General features: G+C 41.4%; 3 protein-coding genes across 5 annotated transcripts; 2 read left to right on the top strand and 1 right to left on the bottom strand.

Moving 5' to 3' along the window:
* The first annotated feature begins 8,675 nt into the window (after positions 1 to 8,675).
* LOC126385867 (putative methyltransferase-like protein 7A) lies at positions 8,676 to 11,348 on the top strand. Its single transcript, XM_050037891.1, has 2 exons — positions 8,676 to 9,261; positions 10,671 to 11,348. Exons 1-2 carry the CDS (start codon positions 8,767 to 8,769, stop codon positions 10,902 to 10,904), a joined length of 729 nt encoding a protein of 242 aa, XP_049893848.1. The 5' UTR covers positions 8,676 to 8,766; the 3' UTR covers positions 10,905 to 11,348.
* Positions 11,349 to 11,420: 72 nt separating this feature from the next.
* LOC126385868 (putative methyltransferase-like protein 7A) lies at positions 11,421 to 13,467 on the top strand. Its single transcript, XM_050037892.1, has 2 exons — positions 11,421 to 12,078; positions 13,223 to 13,467. Exons 1-2 carry the CDS (start codon positions 11,545 to 11,547, stop codon positions 13,457 to 13,459), a joined length of 771 nt encoding a protein of 256 aa, XP_049893849.1. The 5' UTR covers positions 11,421 to 11,544; the 3' UTR covers positions 13,460 to 13,467.
* Positions 13,468 to 13,547: 80 nt separating this feature from the next.
* atf1 (activating transcription factor 1) lies at positions 13,548 to 19,956 on the bottom strand. Of its 3 annotated transcripts, none has more exons than XM_050037888.1 (8): positions 19,750 to 19,956; positions 18,828 to 18,931; positions 16,880 to 16,999; positions 16,629 to 16,726; positions 16,395 to 16,519; positions 15,826 to 16,008; positions 15,079 to 15,232; positions 13,548 to 14,449 (listed from the first exon to the last, which is right to left on the bottom strand). In XM_050037888.1, the coding sequence occupies exons 2-8, from the start codon at positions 18,924 to 18,926 to the stop codon at positions 14,305 to 14,307; spliced, it is 924 nt and encodes a 307-aa protein (XP_049893845.1). In that variant the 5' UTR covers positions 18,927 to 18,931; positions 19,750 to 19,956; the 3' UTR covers positions 13,548 to 14,304. The 3 variants fall into 3 exon arrangements, with proteins under 3 accessions (XP_049893845.1, XP_049893846.1, XP_049893847.1); XM_050037889.1 differs by lacking the exon at positions 19,750 to 19,956 and adding an exon at positions 19,400 to 19,530; XM_050037890.1 differs by lacking the exon at positions 18,828 to 18,931.
* Positions 19,957 to 20,376: the final 420 nt, after the last annotated feature.

The following is a 20,376-nucleotide window of genomic DNA, read 5'->3' as shown; positions in this document are numbered from 1 at the left end:
TCAACACTGACTTTTAGTTCCACATGCAACATGAGGCCCGTTTCCACCGCAGGAACTAAGGGGTAATTTTACGGGGCCGGGGCCGTTGGTGCGTGTCTCCACCGCAGGAACCACCCCCTAAGGACAGAGTTCCGGAACTTTTACAGGGGCTAAACAAGTCCCTGCCTCGGGGTAGGTACTCAGAACGGCCCCGAAAGACTCCTGGCTGGGGCTTGGGGTTTACTTGGTGCTGATTGGATATACTCAAGGAGGGATGTGACGTGAACAGAAAGCTACAAAATAGCCGGCATTTTTAAAACTCAGCAGACGAGGGTTAGCTCGTTCATATAGCTTCCGCCGCCATGTAAAAAAAACTCACTAAATGGCCCGTGAAAAAAATATTCTTTCCAGCGGATATCTTAGTTACAACATGATTGAGCTAGCAAAGCAGTTTTGTGTTGCTATGTGTGGTATTTATTCAGTTATGGGAAATCACGATGTCTGGAAAGCATCAGTAGTGGCTGCAGCTGACAGGGACAGCTCACAACAGCATCTGTTAAAAGCCTCCCGTTGTCGGATACGACATGAAACTACTCCAGTTAGCTCAATCATGTTGTAACTAAGACATCCGCTGGAAAAAATGTTTTTTTCACGGGCCATTTACTGAGTTATTACAGACACCGCTATCGGCTAACAGCTAACAACGTCCCTACGTCGCCCCGGTCAAAATGGTCGCGCAACGATTACGTCACATCCAGAGCCCGTAACTTTACAGGAACCTTCCTCGTACTCCGCTCTCTCAGTGGAGACACGGCGGTTGAGAGAGCCGAGCAAGAGGACGTTCCTGTAGTAGTTCCTGCCCCCCAAATAGTACCGGGAACTTCTTCAGTGGAAACGGGCCTATGAACACCAGTTACCTGGGTCAAAGTGCTGTGCTTGTTGAACCCATCCACCTCTGCTCCCACTCACCCTACGCAGACTTTGTCTCTATTCATACTATGTCTGTTGCTCTGAACATCTAATAATGATGTGGATGTATTTACTTTGGAGATGGTTGAAAGCCCAGTGCATCTCAAACTGCCTGACATCAAATGTTAGGCCAGGCTTTTGTCTAACCCCTCTGGAGGCATGTTGCGCCAGTGATGGATGGCCATCTATGCATCTATGCCATCCAGTTTTGTCTACTCTCAGAGTGATTTTACTATTTTGATGGCTTTGCCATTCAATCTTGGATGTTGGAGTGACATGGCTAAAACCCTAGCTTGCTGCTTAATTGTTCATGAGCTAACTGTGGGCCACTGTCAGGGATCACTCTGTCTGTGCTTTGCAGTGTGTGATAAGCACATCAGCTGATAGATCTGGCAGGTGGTCGACTTACCAGAAAAAGTCTTTGCCAGTATAAGAATAGACATCCATGCTCACCATTTGCCATGGACGTACTGGAATAACATGTGACATCATAGAGCATTCATTGCAAGTGGGGCAGTTTGCTACAAAGTCTTTTATCTCTGCTGTCATGTTTGGCCAGAAAACTGTACCCCTGGCTGGTCTGTGACATGGCTCCCTGCCAATGTGGCTAGTGTATACGTGTCTCAGCAGTGCTGCACTTTTAGGGCCTTTGGAATAACAATGCACCGCCCTCTGTAGAGCACTCTGTTTTGTACATTTAGCTCATCCTTAAAGGGCAAGTATCCCCACACAGCTTGCAGAGTGTCCTCCTTGAGATCCAGCCACCCACTGAGAATCACAGTACATTGTCCATTTCAGTGTGCTGCACAATTTGGTAGAATTGGAAGGCTGTAAAATCCAGGTGCTGTGCTTGGTCCAGCTGTGAGTACTCCGTCTGGGTGCTCTCCATGATACACACAGCATGCTGCATGCATGAGATGTCAGATCCACAGTACGGTGGTGTAGCCCCGCTTAAAGTGTCACTGATGTACATTTCTGGCCCTGGTTTGTACATTTTAGTTACATTTTGGTACACTGAGAGTGACTTTTTGAAGTTAACAATTGATATTTTGTTGATTATTTGGCCAAGTATTCTCCGGCAAGCAAAACTATGCTCAAATAGTATCTCTCTATTTGGCTGTGGTTTTGCTAAATCTGTGTCAGTGCTCTGAAAGCTAAAGCCATGGGCTGCCCCTCTTGCAACAAGCAGCACCCCAGTCCAGTCATGCTTGCGTCGCTCTTAATGTCATAATATTTGAGTACAGGTATGCTAGAGACCATCTGCTTTATGTAACACACTGTGTCGCAATGTTTCGGCGACCAATGCCACTGTCCTTACCCAGGAGCCTGCGAATTGGCTCACAGGTCTTGGAGAGGTTTGACAGGAATCTTGTAAGGTATTTTACAAACCCAATGAAGCACTGGACAGCTTTCATGTCACATCTGTGTTGATTTTCAGGCCTTCCAAGAACAGTATGTGACCCTGAAAAAGTACAGCTTTGAGCTTGAACTGTAGCTTGCACTCACTCAGTTTGAGCTTCACAGCCATGCAGCACTTCACATGTACAAACAAGTTGTTGTCACGGTCCAGTGAAGAGTCTGCATCTGTGTGGCCAAAACATACCACCAAAATGTCATCAGTTATCAGCCGAATGCCAGCCAGACGTGAAAGCAGTTTGTGCTGGTAGATTTCAGGTGCAACTGAGACTCTACACAGGAGTTTGAGCCACCTTATTCGGTCCCATGGTGTCCAGAAGGTTAACAGACAGCTTTGTCGAGCTTGCACTGTAGGAAGGCATCTTGGGCATCCACTAACATTGCAGGCATCCAAGTCAAAAATGCCTGCCTGGGGCTGCTTAAACAACATGTCTTCCAGCGTCGGCATATGGTAGACAGACCTTAGCAGTGCTTGGTGTAGAGGCTTTGGGTCAATACAGAGTCTTATTTTTTCTGGCTTTGTAAAAGTCGCCATATTATTGATCCACGCTGTTGGCTCGGTCATCAGTGTGACATTGCCATCTCTGATATGCCTGCCGAGTTCTTCCTTGACTCTTGCTTTCAAAGCTACTGGAAATTATGTGGTGCACACTGTACAGGAGTTACAATGGGGTCCAGGTCAAAGTGGATCTTGCCTGTGACTGACTTCATCAGATCATTAATGACATCCTGATAGTATGGTTATAGCTGTTCCATTTTAAGGACTGTAGACTGGCTTGCATCTGCTTTATTCAGTTTACCTGCATATGTGATGCCCATAAGGCCCAGATATTCACAGAGAATAGGCTCTTGCTTGGTTTCAATGATCTCAAAGGTGAGGGTTTGCTTTTCTCACAGAATCATTACAGTAGGCCTAATGCTGGTCTGGGTGAAAGCCTCTCTTTGATTTTGCAGCTCATGACGTTGCAGATGGCACCTGTATCTAGCTGCCATGCCTGCCTTATTATATTATTATTCAGACGCATTATTCAGACGCAGGTGTACAATTTTTGTCTAGGGGTTTTCACAGCATTAATGCATTCAGTGGCTAGGAAGGGAGGGTTAAAATGGAAGTTAGCTGGCCCAGCTGGCGGAAGTTTCTGGTGCGCTTGCCCCTTGATGCTGAAGATCCAGGTTATTTTATATTCAGGAAGCTGATCTTTTTTGGTTTCGTGTGTTACTGAGCAACTTTCATAGGAATTAACGGGGCCCCACCACTAATGCTATATCCAGTTCTCTATGGTCCTGCGGATTGCGAGGTCTGGGGAGTTTAGAGTCCAGGTCAGTGCCTTGAGCTCTTAGTCACGTTGCTTGGGCTTGCCATTTTTTTGGTGTGGCATCGCAAATTGTCTTGATGGGGGGGCTACCAACATTGGGGAATGCCATTGCCATGAGGGGGGGTACTTGATCTTTAATGGTATTTGGATGGGTGGTGCGTGTCCAGTGGCATCCTCATGAATGCCAGGACCTAAGGTTTCCCAGCAGAACATTGCACTGTAATAAATTATCAATGTTGTTCATGTCACCTGTCAGTGGTTTTAATGTTGTGGTTGATCAGTGTATGTAACAGCTATGGAGGTATAAAGAGATCTGGATACAGCGTTGAAGGCAGGGCCTTGTTCATTCTTGTGGGAGTTGCTTAGTGGTGCATGAAGCCAAAATGGTTCGACTGCCATGGATAGAATTACCCAGATGATCAGCACCGCTTTTGCACTGTGGGGCCCTTATGCTGTGTTCAAACTACAAGAGACACAGCGACAGGCCACAATTGATTTTCAGTGGAAGCCAGTGACATAAAGCTACAAACTAACGCCCAACACTTCGCTGTCTGACATGCGTGCTACAAAGGTAAGCTGAATTGGCCTTAACTTTTTTTAGTGCTCAAATGACACAGTGAAGCGTCAACCAATGATATGTTTTTGTTTCTAGCTTTGCTTCTGTGTTATTTAGCGTAGTTAGCTGATGCTGTGCTAGCTTTCTGTGCATTGCAGTGCACACGGGGATGCAATGGGGCAATGAAATGTGATGTTTAAATGGGGCTCAGACACTGATCATAAGCATAGATATTTTTCTGACCAAATACAAACTTTAAATGCCGTTCAGTCAAGGTGCTTTGTGGCAAGTAGCAGATACACACAAGCCTGTGACAATGTAAAAACATTAATGAGTGCTTGAGCACCACAACAATGAGTCAGTGATAATGTAGCTGGTCACACTGTTGCTGTTTCACTTATAATGTGAACACAGCATTAGGGCAGGAACTCTAGAGACTTCTGCCAGCCAATCAGGAACTTCCAGTTTAGCACTCTGTCAACTTGAATAGGGATAAAATGATTCAATCGTGCAGCTCCTCTAGACTTCTCAACTGTTATCTGACTGAATAGTTAAAATCCCTATTGTAACTGACTGCTAGCTTACACTGACATGGGTTAATGATCCCAACTACCTCATATTGCTATTTTTAAGGTTTATCTTCATTATTTATACATTTCCTTTTAGAAGCAGTTGTTTTGTTACATAGTTATTTATGTTATCTGTTTTAATTTGGACAACTCTTCGCTTCGTAGTTACCTGCTCTTTCCACCACGAGGTGACATTCAACTGCCCCTGTAGAAATTGCTATTAAGCCATCTCTTTCCCCACTAGGCATATATTGAGGAATTACTGTGGTGAAAGCTGTAAGATAAACATGCACCGAGGATTTGTAGACATGGCAACATATAAAAATGAGAGAGATTCGCTTGTAAATCATTGTTAACAGCCTTGGTGAGCAGGATGAGGTATGTGAAGTAGCTAAATTGCCTTTACTACAGGTGCCAGAGGTTTGAGTTCTGCATTCAAATTCAACATTTCTCTGTTTTATTCATTTGTATTATCAGTGTGCACGCTGTATAATTAGAGCAGCAATTGTTTCCTTTTGTATGATTTTGAATGTATTTTTATGTTCAATTTGTTTGGGAAAATCATTTGGTGGGTAAATAATTCAATGGTAATGTATTTAAATTCCAGCTTGTAATATTTATAATATTGTCTGAATATTTTTATGTTATTGTGATGTATTTAGATGGTGATGTAGTTATTAGCTTTATAGACTGTATGGACGGGCCCTCATTAATAGCTCACTGGATGTTTGCATTATAAGGACATGGGTTGTCATTCAGAAACACCTTAAACTTGGTAATTCAGTATTTTAACTGTTATATTTGAATCTCTTTATCAACTACTCTATTTACTGTTTAATCCTGCTGTGGGAAGCTATAGATTATGGATGTTATTTATTGCCCACAAATGGCAAATGTATTTTTATATATTTTTCTATAGTTTTCATTGTGATTTCTACGGTGCTGAAGGTATAGATGGATGCTGAAGGACAATAAAAAATATGAAGCATTAGTCTGAATCTCTCTGCAGCTTATCCAAGCCAAGGGTTGTTAAACCGATAGTGAAATGAATAATTTTGCAGAGGTTGTGACACTCATAAATATGTATCCACTGATTTACAGACGTCTCTTTCACTAAGTAGCCAAAGTCAATGGGAAAAGGTCTTTTGGGGCCACAGAGCATCACATGACATTGCGATTATTCTTTGCAGCCACTATGAAAATTGGCTTCAAAGCCCAGCCACTTCCAGGAGACCTGGTGACAATATGCTGCCAAAAGAATGTTGAGCTTATATCTGAGACTGTTGATAAACTGAGATGGCCCACTTCAGATTCATTTCCTCTATCTGTGTCACGTGGGTTTCGCAACTGGCCTGCCCCTCTAGGAGACTAGTGACAGCCCTGTGTCTATTTATTACAAAAGGAGAAGTGAACATTAGTACAGATTATAACATTGCCTTTGCCGCATAGTCACTTAAGTAAATACTGGACCCATTTTTCACAAGCCCCAACCCTTTTAATCCTTTGAAACCTGAGAAACTGGCTTGATGTCTTTTAATAAAATGGGAATGGCAATAAGCAACAAGGGAAGAAATGACCCAAACACCCAAATTAGTAAAGAGAGAAAATTAAAAACATGAAAATTAGTAAAAAACAAAAACAAAAAAAAACAACAACAAAGAAATAACCTGGAAGGGATGCTTAAAAATTATAATAATGCTGTAACATGATTTTAAAATGTAACACTAATAATAATAATAATTATTATAAATAGAGTTTTTCAATAGCTTTTTCCTGTTTCCCCTAGTTTCTTTTGACTGTCTATTGACTTTTTTTTTTCTTACCAAGTTTTTTCCCCATGCTTTTGAAAGAAATTGCGCCAACTTGCTCAGGGTTCAAAGGTTTAAACACTTGGACAATGACACAGCATTTTTTTCAGACAGACAAATCAGGAGAAAATTAACTTTGTTCAAGACATGTCTCTCTGTTGATGTGTGATCTTACACTCTGTTGATATTAGACATTAAGCTAGCAGATAAAATGAGCATCAAAATAAGGAACAAACATGAAAAATCCTTTCATTTTTACGGTATATAGTGTTGTATTTGAATCTGATTTCATCCATCCACACCACTGACTGTATATGAAGTCTATTATCCACACAAGATTTACTACACTTAATAACAAGGTGGGGGTATGTGGGGGAGAGACAACCACGCCCACTTAGGAGACAGGAAGTGCACACCATTTTGTACCACTGGGGCAGCTTGTAGTGGGATATCTTCTCTTAAAGACTATCTTTGCTGATAAAGACCCCTTTCTTCTCACCCAAGTTGTTTGCTAAGGTGTTAGCTGTAACATTACCTAAACTAATTTAATATTTCAGGATTGTGCATTTGTTAGCTTGTTTGAGTAGTTCTTCTGCCCCCAAGTGGCAATACAATAATAAAGAAATAAAACATTAATTAATGGAGCTTCATTCAACTTTGAAAATCAGGACTTAAACCTTATACTCATTATTTAAGTTAATTTAAAGTTCAATTAACTGGAGTGGAGACCCAGCACAACAAAATATGTAACATTGCTAACTCAATGTTACTTGATTATCACTTCACAGACTATGTTAAATTCACGCAGCTAGCTTAGTCAAAAGACTAGAGAACCACTCAGGGAACTAATAACCAGGTAAAGTATGATTATACTATGGTATGCACCAGCCAAGCAACCCCATTTGAATAAAGAGGCACCATCTTAGCATCCAGGATCTCGGAGTATGTCTCCAATTACATTAGTACACTTCAATGTAGTGCATTATGTACACTACCGCCATCTTGCGTGGTGTATTAATTTCAGCAGTATAGTGTTGTCTCTTAACAGCGAATTTCAAACAGATGTTGGAACATTATTACCAACATTTGACTGCTATCTCTGCCCACACATAAACCAAACTCACGCTACGATGTTGATGCTAATTAAAATGCACTGCCAAAGCTAGGACCAAGTTAGCTAGCTAGCGAATGCTAACATTAGCTAGCAAGCTAACGTCAGCACTCACATTATTGTTTGCAGTACTACATAATTACAGACCCAACAAACACTACTGGTGGCTTCTATTCGACAACAGTATTGGTACTTAGTGCAAAAAACATGTATAACTTACATCTGTATGATGCGGTGGTGTTCACTGTAGCCACCTCAGGCCCCTTGACAAAAGTTTAAAAGTTTATGAAGTAGCTTCCACTATGTCACAAAGATGGTGACTGTTGAGGGTGAGAAGTGTCCATCATTCCACACTCAACTTTTGAACGTTTTTAGTGCGCAGTAAAACACAGTATTTTCCCATATTATGCAGTGTAAGCACACTTTTGTATTCAAAATATTAAGTGTTTAGTATGCGATACACTGTGGGTATAATTATGAGTTAAACTTATAGCTGTTATCGTTAAATATAAAAATCATTTGTGTCTGTACCTTTAAAAGTTTGTGGCATCCTCCAGTTTTCAGCTACAACTGTGAACAGTGGTCAAAACAACATGCAACTTTTACTTTGACGAGATATCTGATTCTTGACTTCCTTGTTCGATACAATGCAACTATTAGTTATCAATCAATCAATCAATCAATCAATCAATCAATCAATCCATCTTCAATGTACAAGTTGGAGGCAATCTTCATTTGGCCATTTGGTGAGAAAAATAAAATAAAAAAGCATTGCAGTCACTTCTCTGTTTTAGATAAAACAATTGAGAAGAGGGTACACAAGATGGTACTGACAGCATTAAGCATTAATCGGCTACCACAGTATGGCAAAAAGAAGCAACTTCTTTCACATCGACTTTTATTTTGAAAACTTAATCGGACTTCCTGTTTCTTCCCCGCACCCGCACCGATGTTATTATTTTTAGGCTACACTGTAACAAGTGGGCTTGACAGTTGGTTGTTGACGCGCTGCTGGTCGCCACGAAGGTCGGCTGCAGATAAAATGGCTTTCCTAATGAAATTCTGCACTTTGATCGTGAACGTGTTATGCTTGCCTCTTCATCTGCTCCAAGCTGTCGGCCTGTATGAAATATACAAACGTTTCTTCCCTTTCTGTGTATACCGGATTTCAATAACGTACAACAAGAAGATGCACGACAAGAAGAAGGAGCTGTTTCGCAGTCTCCCCGAGTTCAACAAGCCTGGAGGGCAGCTCACTATTCTGGAGATCGGCTGCGGTTCCGGCACTAATTTTGAATTTTATCCGCCGGGTAGCAAGGTGATGTGCACTGACCCCAACCCTCATTTTCAGAAGTATCTGGAGAAAAACATGGCCGAGAATGACCACATCAAATATGAGAGATTTGTGGTGGCGTCAGGGGAGGACATGGGGTCAATTGAGAGCGAGTCGGTAGACGTTGTTGTCGCCACCCTGGTGCTCTGCTCGGTCAGCAACACGCCCCAGGTCCTGAGAGAGGCATACCGCATGCTGAGACCAGTAAGTTGTCTGGGACTGCTGAAATAACCAGTGGTTCACAGTAAATACATTAAAATAAACAGCTGATATGCAGCCATGGCATTCATTTTTTCCATTAAGGCTACTGTTCAAATACAGTGCAACTGCTGGATTAATCATTCACCAGTGGAAATTACTAACTCACTAAACAAATAAGCTAACAAGTAGATTTCAGTTTGTTTTTACATGATGATGGAAATCAGTGAAATGATCCCTCACATGTGCACCAGCCAAGCAGCATACTCATTATTTCAAATTGATTTTCTTGCCACCAGATTTCTAACTGTCTCTGATATCAATCGTACACTACTGCTGCTACCTTTGACCTGTATGTGTGTCAGCATTACATAGAGGCTATGAAACCAGATGGTGCCAGTGTGGTGTCATCAAAGTATATAGCCTATACATAGATTTCCACTTCTTAGAGTAAGATTTAATTAAATATTCAGCTTAAGTGTTTGTATTTGACCAAAGGATACATAAAATGTAACAGAAAAGAAACCCATTTCTTCCAGGCAGGGGTGTGTCACCAGACAATGGTCCCCTGGGTACATATTTACAAAAGGTCCCCACGTCTCCAACATAGTGACAAGACACACACACTGTACAGTTGTTTAGCCTTGTTTTGTGTCGTCATTTTGCACCTCTCCGTAGTCATAATGCATGTTTTTTTTTGTGTCTCTTAGTTGTTTTTTTCTGTTTCTTTGAGGTCATTTTGTGTCTTTTTATGGTTGTTTTGCCCCTTTTTGGAGTTATTTTGTGGCGTGAATCTCACACCTCCCCGTTCTGTTTAAAAGGTGCAATTGCGGAATGGGGAGTTTTCTTGCCTTTAAGGTAGTAACAGCGCCGAAACAATGTCTGTACAAATGGGATAGCCACCAGGACAAGATCAGGTGTGGCACGGGAGTGACATATTGATGACGTGTAATGTGTGTGACCCACCGCAGGAGATTTAAAAGTAGCTGATAGTAGTTAGCAGCTAACTCAAAGAAAAGGAACAGCTGCCAAAAATGTCGCAAATTAGACAAACAGTGATGTCTGGGAGCTCCTTACACGCCGAGCAAAGGATGACAGCTGTCTGCTAGCATGCCAACTATAATCACACGGGAGCAGCATGATGTCGCCATTGTTTAGTTCCGTGTAAAAATGCAAAGGTGGCATAAAGAAGGGAGTTTGTGGCAGCCCTATAGCACAATCTCTGTATAAAAGGAGCTAGAGTGACATTTTGCAGGTGGCCCCATTATACATCGGGCCCTGGGGTGGGGCCTGTCTGTGCCCGGTGGGCCCATTCAGTAATCTGTCTATGCTTCCAGGGATTAAAGTAACCAACATACATCAGGTTGAATGCATTAATTTTGAAGTTTGCACAATAACAAATCTTTGCTTTGCAGGGTGGAGCCTTCTTTTTCCTCGAGCACGTTGTTGCAGATCCCTCCACTTGGTCGTACTTCTTCCAGCATGTTCTGCAGCCTGCGTGGTACTACTTTGGCGATGGATGTGAGGTCACCCGGGAAACATGGAAACCCTTGGAGGCAGCTGGATTCTCTGAGCTCAAGCTGAGACACATCGAAGCGCCGCTCATGTTCATGATCAAACCCCACATCATTGGCTACGCTGTGAAATAAATCCTGTCTCAGTAGCTTTGTAGTAAGCTTGCTTCACAAGCAGTGTATGAATATGCCAAGCACTTAATGCCTCTCCTCTCCCTTGTGATATGATTGATCACCAGTGATAGAGATGACACCAGTCACTTTGATACTAATTTTTATTTTTGTATTGGAAAACAAGTGTTTGTGTTTTTGTAAAGACACTTCATTTTTTAACACACTGTGAAGACATTAGAGAGCACAGAAGATTCATTTTGTAAGTGTTTGATCTCCTTTTTGTCCTTTCCCTTCTCTAAGTTGCTTGCCAATATATGAATATGATACTGCCATAGATAATCAGTGTTTGTGTGTGACTGCTGGATTCATTTGTACCTTTTATGACCTGACAGTATATATATATTTTTGCTGTTATTAATCTGACTGTGTTGTGTCTTAATGTGTGCGATTAAAGAGTTAATCCTGTGGCATGATTTCTGTTTTCTTATGAAACAAGTATTGATGTGATAAAGACAGGAAAGTAAAAACTGGGGGAGCTTGGACCCATTAGCCCCTCACACAGACCACAGTGTGTCTGCGCCACCGTGTGGTAAAAGTGACGCATTGTCTCTCAGGTATTAAGCGCATAATCTTTTGATCTTGTAAAGTCGCCTGTCTTCAGATGCCCCCAGCAAGACTTAGTTTAGCTAAGAGTAAAATGAAGTCATGTCTTATGAAATTATGCAGACTGCTTTGTTCAGTGTTGACTTTACCCTTAGGTCTACTGGAGCTCACAGGCCTGTACGGTTTGTACAAACGCTTGTTTCCACTGCTTGCCTACAATATAACATTTTCATACAACGATAAAATGCACAAAACCAAGAGGGACCTGTTCCGACACGTGGCCAAATTTGCAAACACCGACGGGACTCTTCGGCTGCTGGAGATCGGCTGTGGCAGCGGGGCCAACTTCAAGTTTTACCCGTACGGCTGCACGGTGACCTGCACCGACCCCAACCCGCACTTCGAGAAGTACCTGCGGATGAGCATGGACGCGAACATGCATCTGACTTATGATGCGTTCATGGTCGTCTCTGGAGAAGACATGCAGGGGGTACGGGACGAGTCAGTGGACGTTGTTGTTTGCACACTAGTGCTGTGTTCTGTCAGTGATGTGCAGCGGGTGCTGCAGGAGGTCCGACGCATCCTCAGAACAGTGAGTGTCATTGTGCTGCTTTCAAGTGCTGTAGGGAATATTTTAACAGTGACTTCAGGCACATTAATGACCTAAATGACACGGCCGGATTAACCTGTTAGGCTGGCCTGGGGCACTAAACAAACCTAACCAACAACCTCTGCACTGCACGTATTGTATTATGTACACTGCTTACTCTGGTTGCCTGTTTTGTTTTGTTTTTGTTTTGGCCAGAAACTAACCACAAGACTACTCCAGTGACTCTCAATGTACTGCACATAGGTCAGATCTGGCCTGCTAGAGGGTGCCTCCACCAATTTTGTAATTCACAATAAAAATGAATAGATTTAGACTGGGATTTTTTTGTACTTTTAATGTAAATACTGTGCCAGAGTGCACTAAAAAGTAATAAATTAGAGCTTGTTCATTTAAAAATAAGTGCCAGGGGAGGGTCCCACCTAAACCCTGAATGTCCTCAAATCCTAGAAACGCCCCTGTGTACCCTTGAACAGTGCTTGACTGCTCTGTCAGCCTCTGCCTCTTGAGCATCCCTGGCCTAGTCCTATTCTGGAATAATACCACCTGGTCTCAGCTTTTCTTTGTGTCAGTTAGTTGGAGAAAATAATTAAGGTAAAACTATTCTCACAGGGCCCTTCCACAAGACAATGCTACACGATTAGGTAATACCACCTTTGTTGAATTCTCGTGTAAGTGGTGCAAATCCCAGTGTCCAAAAACAGTTAATGAGCAGTGAATCTAGCTTTTCTGGGGCCCTCTGAGGATCTGGTTCCACTTGGTAATCCAGCCTTACACATGAGGTGAAGTGCAGAAGGTGTCAAGAAAGATGTCAGGCTACTTATTGCCAATATCAGTTCATTCTACATAAGTAGCATTAAGTGTGTAGATTAACACATTAACCCCTTCTTATTTTTCTGTTACACACACTGCATTGAACGCAGCAAAACAAACATTGTGCCCCCTACACAGTGTTTATTTTTACTGTCAGAAATTTGAATGATCCTTATCAATTCAGAATGGTGAATCCACATCTGCTGGGTAACCTTCTGAATCATCATATACCATTTACTGCTTCCTCCTGCCTCAGTCCTGATGAATAATTACATTTGACTGACCATTAAATGTTGTTGTTGTCTCTCTCCCGCAGGGTGGAGCTTTCTTCTTTTTGGAGCACGTAGTCTCAGATCCCTCCTCCTGGACGCACTTCCTCCAGCATGTGTTTGAGCCTCTGTGGTACTATCTTGGAGATGGATGCACGATAACCAGAGCAACATGGAGAGAGTTAGAGGCCGCTGGTTTTTCTGAACTTCACCTAAAACACATCGAGGCCCCAGAAGTTAGTCTCATGATAAGACCACACATCATGGGATATTCTATTAAATGACTGCACGGGGGAATGGGCAGACTTCATTGTGCCTCTTACGGGTTCATAATTATGAGAATTTTACAAACTACACTAACCACACGCAGCATTTACTGAATGAAAATATATTTATTTACTTACAGAATCAGCAACATTTCATACACCGTTTGTTCTTTTTCCCCACCCCTCCCAAGATGTACACAATAAATATAACCTGGACACTGTGCTTTTTTCCCTGATTGTCGAAGTAACTGCCGAGGAACAACCCAACAAACCTCACTCAATGTCATCTTTTCTGTTACCCTTTATATTCCATTGCACAAAAAGAAGGAATGACAATTGTAACATCTCCTTATGGGGAAATGAGGGGAATTGCTGGTTTACAAAATAAACAGGAATTATGTCTGTGTGGTAATTATACAGTCAGAATTCTGCAGATGCTGTTAGAAGATTTAAAAAAAAAAAAAAAAACTCCAACAGCAACGTTTTTAAAAACACAAGAAAAAAAAAAGAAAAGGGATACATTTACAAACTGAGACTCAAAGTTAAAGCTCACAATTTCAAACCTCCCAGTATTAAAAATGTACACAACTATAAATGTTATAGCATTAGCAAATTTTTAAAAAACAGCAGGTGGAAAAATGGCCAATTTCATTTTTTTTGTTTTGCCGAGTATATCTTACTGCCATCACAAGTCACTTTTATATCAAACAGAGTAAAAAAACAAAACAAAAAAACAAACAAAACAAAAACAGGAGGATCTCAGCCTGAAATGAAGTGTTCCCAGAAACCCCTGTTCATGTCCAAATGGCTGAGCTGTGCCACTCCCACAATATGTCCCACTCCTCAACTTCTATTCAAACAGGTTATCCTGTTTTAACACAATAAAGGTCCTTTAATGTTTTCAGTTCTTCGATCAGGGTCTTGTTTTGGTTTTCAAGAACTGCTACGCGGTTTTCGAGGCATTTGACATATTCCTTTTTCTTTCGTCGACATTCACGAGCTGCCTCTCTGAAAGAGGAACAAAAATGTGCAGTTAGTCCAAATGAAAAATTATGCAATGACCGCACCTACATTACATCACAACGAACAGATTTGCCACTATTGCAACATAAAGTTATATGTATCAATGCTATAACAGTAAAATATGTGCAAGGTACAAATGTAATATAACAACGATACTTTACAATGAATTTGCAAAAATGTGCCTTTTTTCTGAGCTCTACATAATTCCAGAAGGGGAGGCACTGTATTCACAGCGGCTTTACAAACTCTCACCGCCCGGCAGAATATCATACAGCCGTGAAAGGTGCCTTTTTGCGTTATATCTGATGCCAACATCACTGAGAAAGTGGCGGTATTTGACAAGTTGGGAATGAGAGCAGGCTGACTGTATCTGTATGATGAAATGATTTTTTTATTTTTAAGTTGAGAGCAGAACATGTATCCTTTATTGCTACAGTAATGAAGAAGGAGCATTATTTAGAGTCAAGACAGTGTGCTTTTTACCAGTATCCATCTGTATTTATTCAATATTTGCCATGGTTAGTTTCATTGTAGACAAATAGAGTTTGATTTTCTTTGTCCGAAATGTCTGCCAGACGTGCCTTTTATAGACTTGTGATAAACTGGACACTAACCTGTTTTTTGCAAGCCTGATTTCCCTCTTCATTGTTGGGTCATCACTCTTGCCCTGAGGTAGCCCCACAGGAGAGGTCATAACTACAGTCTGAGGCAGGGAGCTGGATGTGGGCGCTGTGCGGATCTGGTATGTTTGCATCTCTCCTCCTGCACCTGAGGGAACCACAACAATCAAAAGATGGTAAAAGATGTCAGGAGCTTTGTTATGTTTTCTGTGAGTTATTTTAGCCTTACTTCTATCTTTCTTCTGACGCTACTGAGACGTTTTTAAACTTGTGTGAATGAAAAGCCATTGAATAGTTTACCTAAGAACAGGCTTCCAAAAAATGCTTAACGCTGAATTTAATTGCAATCTAATTATACTATTTAAAGTAATGCACTTTGCAATAAGGCCACATTTCAACTGTAATAACACTATAAACTAAGAATCTTGATTGAAGGCTTATCAGGCACAAAGACACCGTGGAGCAGTTTATACTGCAGGATTTTACAGCCTCGGAGAGTAGTACTCACAGCAATATTGTCTCCATGCCTGTATGGTTAACAGTAGAACTAGAGGCAGCATGCACCTCTAACTGACACAAATGTGGAGACTATTTTTTGCGATGTTGTCTGTCTGAATGTCTAACACATTTTGGCATCTGCCCAGTAGTCTATTGAAAAGTGACTACATTAGCAGATAAAATGGGCTTAGAAATCTTGGAAAATCAGAAACATTTTCTAAGAATATGACAAGTTTTGCTCACCTTGTACAACAACCTGGTTGCTAGGCACCAGTATCTGCTGGCCGTCAGGTGTCTGGGCATACTGAAGGATGGTTGTGCTTGGCTGGGCTCCACCAGAGTTGGCCATGGCGACAGCTTGTAGACCCTGAATGCCTTCAGACCCTGGAGTCGCCAGCTGGATTGTGCCATTTGCAGCTATGGTAACTAAAATAATCACACAGATGGCATCAGAATTGAGTCAGGCACAAGTGGAAAAAAAAAAAAAATCAAAAATCAAATTTCCCGCTGGCTACGTTAACATTTTGGGTACTGCAGATTATGCGCTTGTTAAATAGTTTAAAAATATACAGACTTTTGAGGAATTTTGCCCATTTACTTTCAAGAAGCACAGCTCTAGCATGAAAGCATACAATAAGTGCTATTACGTAACAATTGTAGTTATCACAGATTTTCCTTCCTGGAAATCCCACTTTTTTTAATCAGTTCCATGGCCCACAAATTCATAAGATTCTCAATTTCAGAGGCCAAGTGACCCCACTTTGTGCGCCACTCTTTTTAATGCAAGTATTATTGGAGGGTGACGTTCTTACTGTACTGGCCGGTGCTGGTCTGGTAGATTTGTGGGGCGGCTGCTGTCACTCCTGTGGTTGCTGGACTGTTAGCCTTTCCCTCAATGTGTGTCACTTCCTCGGCTGACAGATCATTTAGGATTTTTCTAGAAGATGAGAGGAAAAGGGACACTTGAGTTAGTATTCATAAGTAGTCATAAGACTGTTTATGTGTCAAGTCTGTGCTTGTGGTTATTCATTTATTTATTTGTTTACTTGTATGAAGGCCGTCTTGCCAGTATTTCTCTGGTCTTTTGGGCTGCAGCTCCACTGTCTGAAGAGTCCTGTGAATCATCACTATCTGAATCCAGGGCCTTGAAAGAGGGAGGTGGTTTAAAAGGTGCATGTGAGTAACTGTATAAAATGGCATATTAACAGTTTGTAAAAAACAACAACCCATGAATAGGGTAACATTTAAAAAAAAAAAAAACAATAATGACAACGTAAAGAAAACCAGGTGGTCTCACCTGTGCAGTGTGCACTGGAGGGGACTGAATGACTGACTGTGCAGACTGGATCACTCCTTGAACCTGAAACTGACCCCCTGGCAGCTGTACAACAGCCACAGAACCACCACCCAGTGACATCTGCAAAAAACCAAACACATTTTTAAACCCACAAAACAACAACAACAACATATTTATCATGACAACTGCATCAATTAGTGTGTGCAAAAAAGTGAGTTCAGAACAGAAGCTCATTGAGACTAAATGTGCATAAAAAAGACGGCTATATCATAAAGCCAAAACATCTGCACGGCACAATATTGCAAGGGATCTGTGGAATGAATCCGTTTTTACGTCTGGAATCTCCCGTCTTCAACGGGCACGAGACGCGCCCTCGTTTAAGGACTTGGCTCAGATTCCGGAGTTACTCCATAAGGTATCTGATCCCGTTTGAGTCGGCGGTGGGAACCTCTTGCGATAATCGACGATGTGTAATTTGGGTGAACTGATTATTTAAAATCTACTTTTAGAAACCTTCTCACTTTATCATTTCATCTAAGTGCACACACAATGGGTCTAGTCATAATATGATAATGTGTTCATTTACCCTCATTTACAGTTTTTAAGAACAATTTCAGTCCATAGAAGTTGAGGGCCACTGTCTTAACAGATGCTATGAATTCAGGCAGGAACTTAAGGTCCTTCAGTAATGGAACGTCCTCATCGTCATACATCGACAAGTAAGTAAGACAGCAACAGAGGAGTAAGACTCCCACAAGAAGACTAGTCACACTAAAATCCAGAGTTACTAATCCCTCCCTTAAAATTGACAGCTAAGACTGTTCAGTAGGTAGTTTCATTAAATGAATACTTCACCCACAAAATGATCATTTGTATATAAATTACCTAACCGATGTTACCTTAAATTTGAGAAGAAAACTGTTTTTCTTACATGCCTCCACGGTTAACAAAGAATCCAAACACAGAGAAAATTCTTGATAAATTGAAGAAAAGGGAGGACGTAGTTAAAAAAAGCAAAACTATATCAAAGCATCACTTTACAAAATCTCACACAACTCGTGCAGTGTAATCCAAATTTCATTTAACCAGTCATATGCTAGGTGCTTCCCAACCCACAGACTGTATACAAAGATGGACAACATCTCTCCAACTGAACTTGAACTGTGCTCAGATATTCCATTGAGCAGAGTTCAAAGGCACGAGCTGGCCCAAGCATCCATGCATGAGAATGTTTACGCGGACGTGGTTTAGAATGCACGTACTGAGCATGCAACTGAATAAATAAGATTTGGCTCGTAGTGTGAGAGTTTGCTGACAGATGTTTTGAAATAGTTTTGCTGTTAAAAGTGGCTACCCTTTGCTGCAATCCAGCGAGTATTTTCTCTGTTTCTGGATTCTTTGTTCGCCCCAGAGGCATGCAAGGAAAACAAAGTTTAATCACAAATTAGAGAGACCACAGGGTGAAAAACTGTAATACAAATGGTCATTTTGAAGGTGAAGTATTCCTTTATAGACTTTATTTATATCGGATAGCGAAAATAAGCACTATAACTACTTCAAAAGTGACTGAACAGATTTCTTCATACAATTTTTTTGCATGCTGTGCAATTATTAAAGATATGGTTTCAATTCCAATTGTCTGTGTCTAACTTTGCTGATAAAGGCTGACAAAATATGAACTTTACGCAATCCTCTTAGTTCATGATCAACATGACTGTCTTCTTGGAGCCATTTTACATATTACCCTGTTTAACAAGAGTTGAACATCTTACTAAATGTATAGACCTGAAAAAGAAGCATTGTTAATAAGCAAATCTTCAGCCCTAAACAGTGTGCCTCCAGCAAGGCAGTCATAAACAAAGTTGCCTGGTGGTATTAGCAGCACAAGAGCTGCAGTAGTAATACAGCATGGCAGTATCATGAGCTCTTTGTGGATCTATTTTGTTACCTGTTGGGCTATCTGTGAGAACTGGGAGGATGTGATGGTGGTGGGAATGGTGGCAGTCTGCAACTCAGTGCCATTGCTGCCCTGCTGTACTTCTTCCATAGTAACTGGGAACAGATAAATCAATATTACCGTTTTACAATGGCGCTAATGTAACACAGCAATTGTGTGTGGCAGGGTTGCCTGCATGTAACATGCTGCACTCCGCTGTGGCCTGTGCGCTAATTGTTGATATAGTAAACAACTCTGTCCGACAAATATGAAGCAGATCAGAGCGATGTCAAATCAATGTACTACTTTAGCTAAAAGTGTCTTCTAAAGTTAAACGGGTGAGTCTAAGCTAACTAACGTTAATAATCGACTTCCTCTTTGGTTCAATCGTGTTAGCCAATCCAACTAACGTTAACATGGAGTTACGGCACATAGCTAGGCCCCACATTTAACACTATTAACTTTTACCCTCGTGGTTAACATGCAACATTTAACAAAGTGGGCGACTTCATCTCAAGCAAACGTTTACAACTGAAACGTAAAGTTATCCTTTCAGTCATTTCTGCTAGCATATCCGAGCTCACCAACATCCCCGCTGCTAGTTAAGGGTGGCTAACGCTGAGATAAACGGATGTTAACCCGTTTAAACCGCTCAAAACAACAGTTTCAGAGCTACAAACGGGGCAAGTTAAGTTACTCTGCTTCACAGGATGGATGAGCTTTTGTCTCAATGAGCAAATATGTGTAACTCTGTCACTGGCACGCAAGTTACCGCGTCAATAGACGTCAGCGATACGGGGAGCCATTAAGCTAACTACACCTTCCCTTTTCGTAAAACGGCGAGGAGTTGACGAAGCAACAGCCGCCATTACCACCACAGCGGAGCAGACAGCCAGACGGGAACAAAATTACCGCTCGGCCAGCCAAAATTTACCTTTTCAGAGGTCGCGTGACTGCTCTTGTTCACAGCGTGGACTTCGTGCAACTCGTGTGTATACTTTGACACAGGAAATACCTTGAAAAAGTTACTTAGCAGCAGTGGCTAACAGCTAAAAATACAAAGATGTCAGCTAAAAAAAATAGCTGACCACTTTTTTTCCCAAAGGAAATGGGCGGAGCTGCCTGGCAAAGACGCATTACGTAATAGTTTCTTTAGGCCCTGTGATTGGTGAGAAGAGTTTGAGCAACTGGTAGACAGAGGAGGACAGAGTGGAAAAATCCAGTCTGTTACATTAAACACAGAGGGCTCTGCTCACGTTACCTCATTCATGTTATTCTACGTTATACTCTGTATTTAAAGGGGAACTCCACCCATTTTCAAAAGTCATACAAGTTATACCTATGGTCTGAAGAAAGTCCAAAAATATGAGTAAACATGAACAACTCTCCCACAAATCCAAAACCTTAAGTGCTAAAACTAAAATTAGTGATGTCATAAGGCAGGGAAAAGTTGCTTTGCTTGTGGGCCACTTGTACAAAATGACAGGAGACCAAGGGGTCTGTTGATAAACATACAATAATAATGTTTATAATTTTATATATATACCTATAATAAATGGCG

The sequence above is a fragment of the Epinephelus moara genome, chromosome 24, assembly GCF_006386435.1.
Source record: "Epinephelus moara isolate mb chromosome 24, YSFRI_EMoa_1.0, whole genome shotgun sequence".
NCBI lineage: Eukaryota > Metazoa > Chordata > Actinopteri > Perciformes > Serranidae > Epinephelus > Epinephelus moara.
Note: the sequence above shows the minus strand (reverse complement) of the source record. Positions and strands in the feature narration are given on the sequence as shown.

Bases quoted from the DNA above. Each gene is read 5' to 3' on its own strand.
- LOC126385868 (XM_050037892.1), top strand. From the start codon at position 11,545: ATGCCCCCAGCAAGACTTAGTTTAGCTAAGAGTAAAATGAAGTCATGT. The intron at 12,079-13,222 runs GTGAGTGTCATT...TCTCTCCCGCAG, and splicing joins TCCGACGCATCCTCAGAACA to GGTGGAGCTTTCTTCTTTTT.
- atf1 (XM_050037888.1), bottom strand. From the start codon at position 18,926: ATGGAAGAAGTACAGCAGGGCAGCAATGGCACTGAGTTGCAGACTGCC. The intron at 17,000-18,827 runs GTAACAAAATAG...GGTTTTTTGCAG, and splicing joins TCTCACAGATAGCCCAACAG to ATGTCACTGGGTGGTGGTTC. The intron at 15,233-15,825 runs GTGAGCAAAACT...TGGTTCCCTCAG, and splicing joins CAACCAGGTTGTTGTACAAG to GTGCAGGAGGAGAGATGCAA.
- LOC126385867 (XM_050037891.1), top strand. From the start codon at position 8,767: ATGGCTTTCCTAATGAAATTCTGCACTTTGATCGTGAACGTGTTATGC. The intron at 9,262-10,670 runs GTAAGTTGTCTG...TTTGCTTTGCAG, and splicing joins CATACCGCATGCTGAGACCA to GGTGGAGCCTTCTTTTTCCT.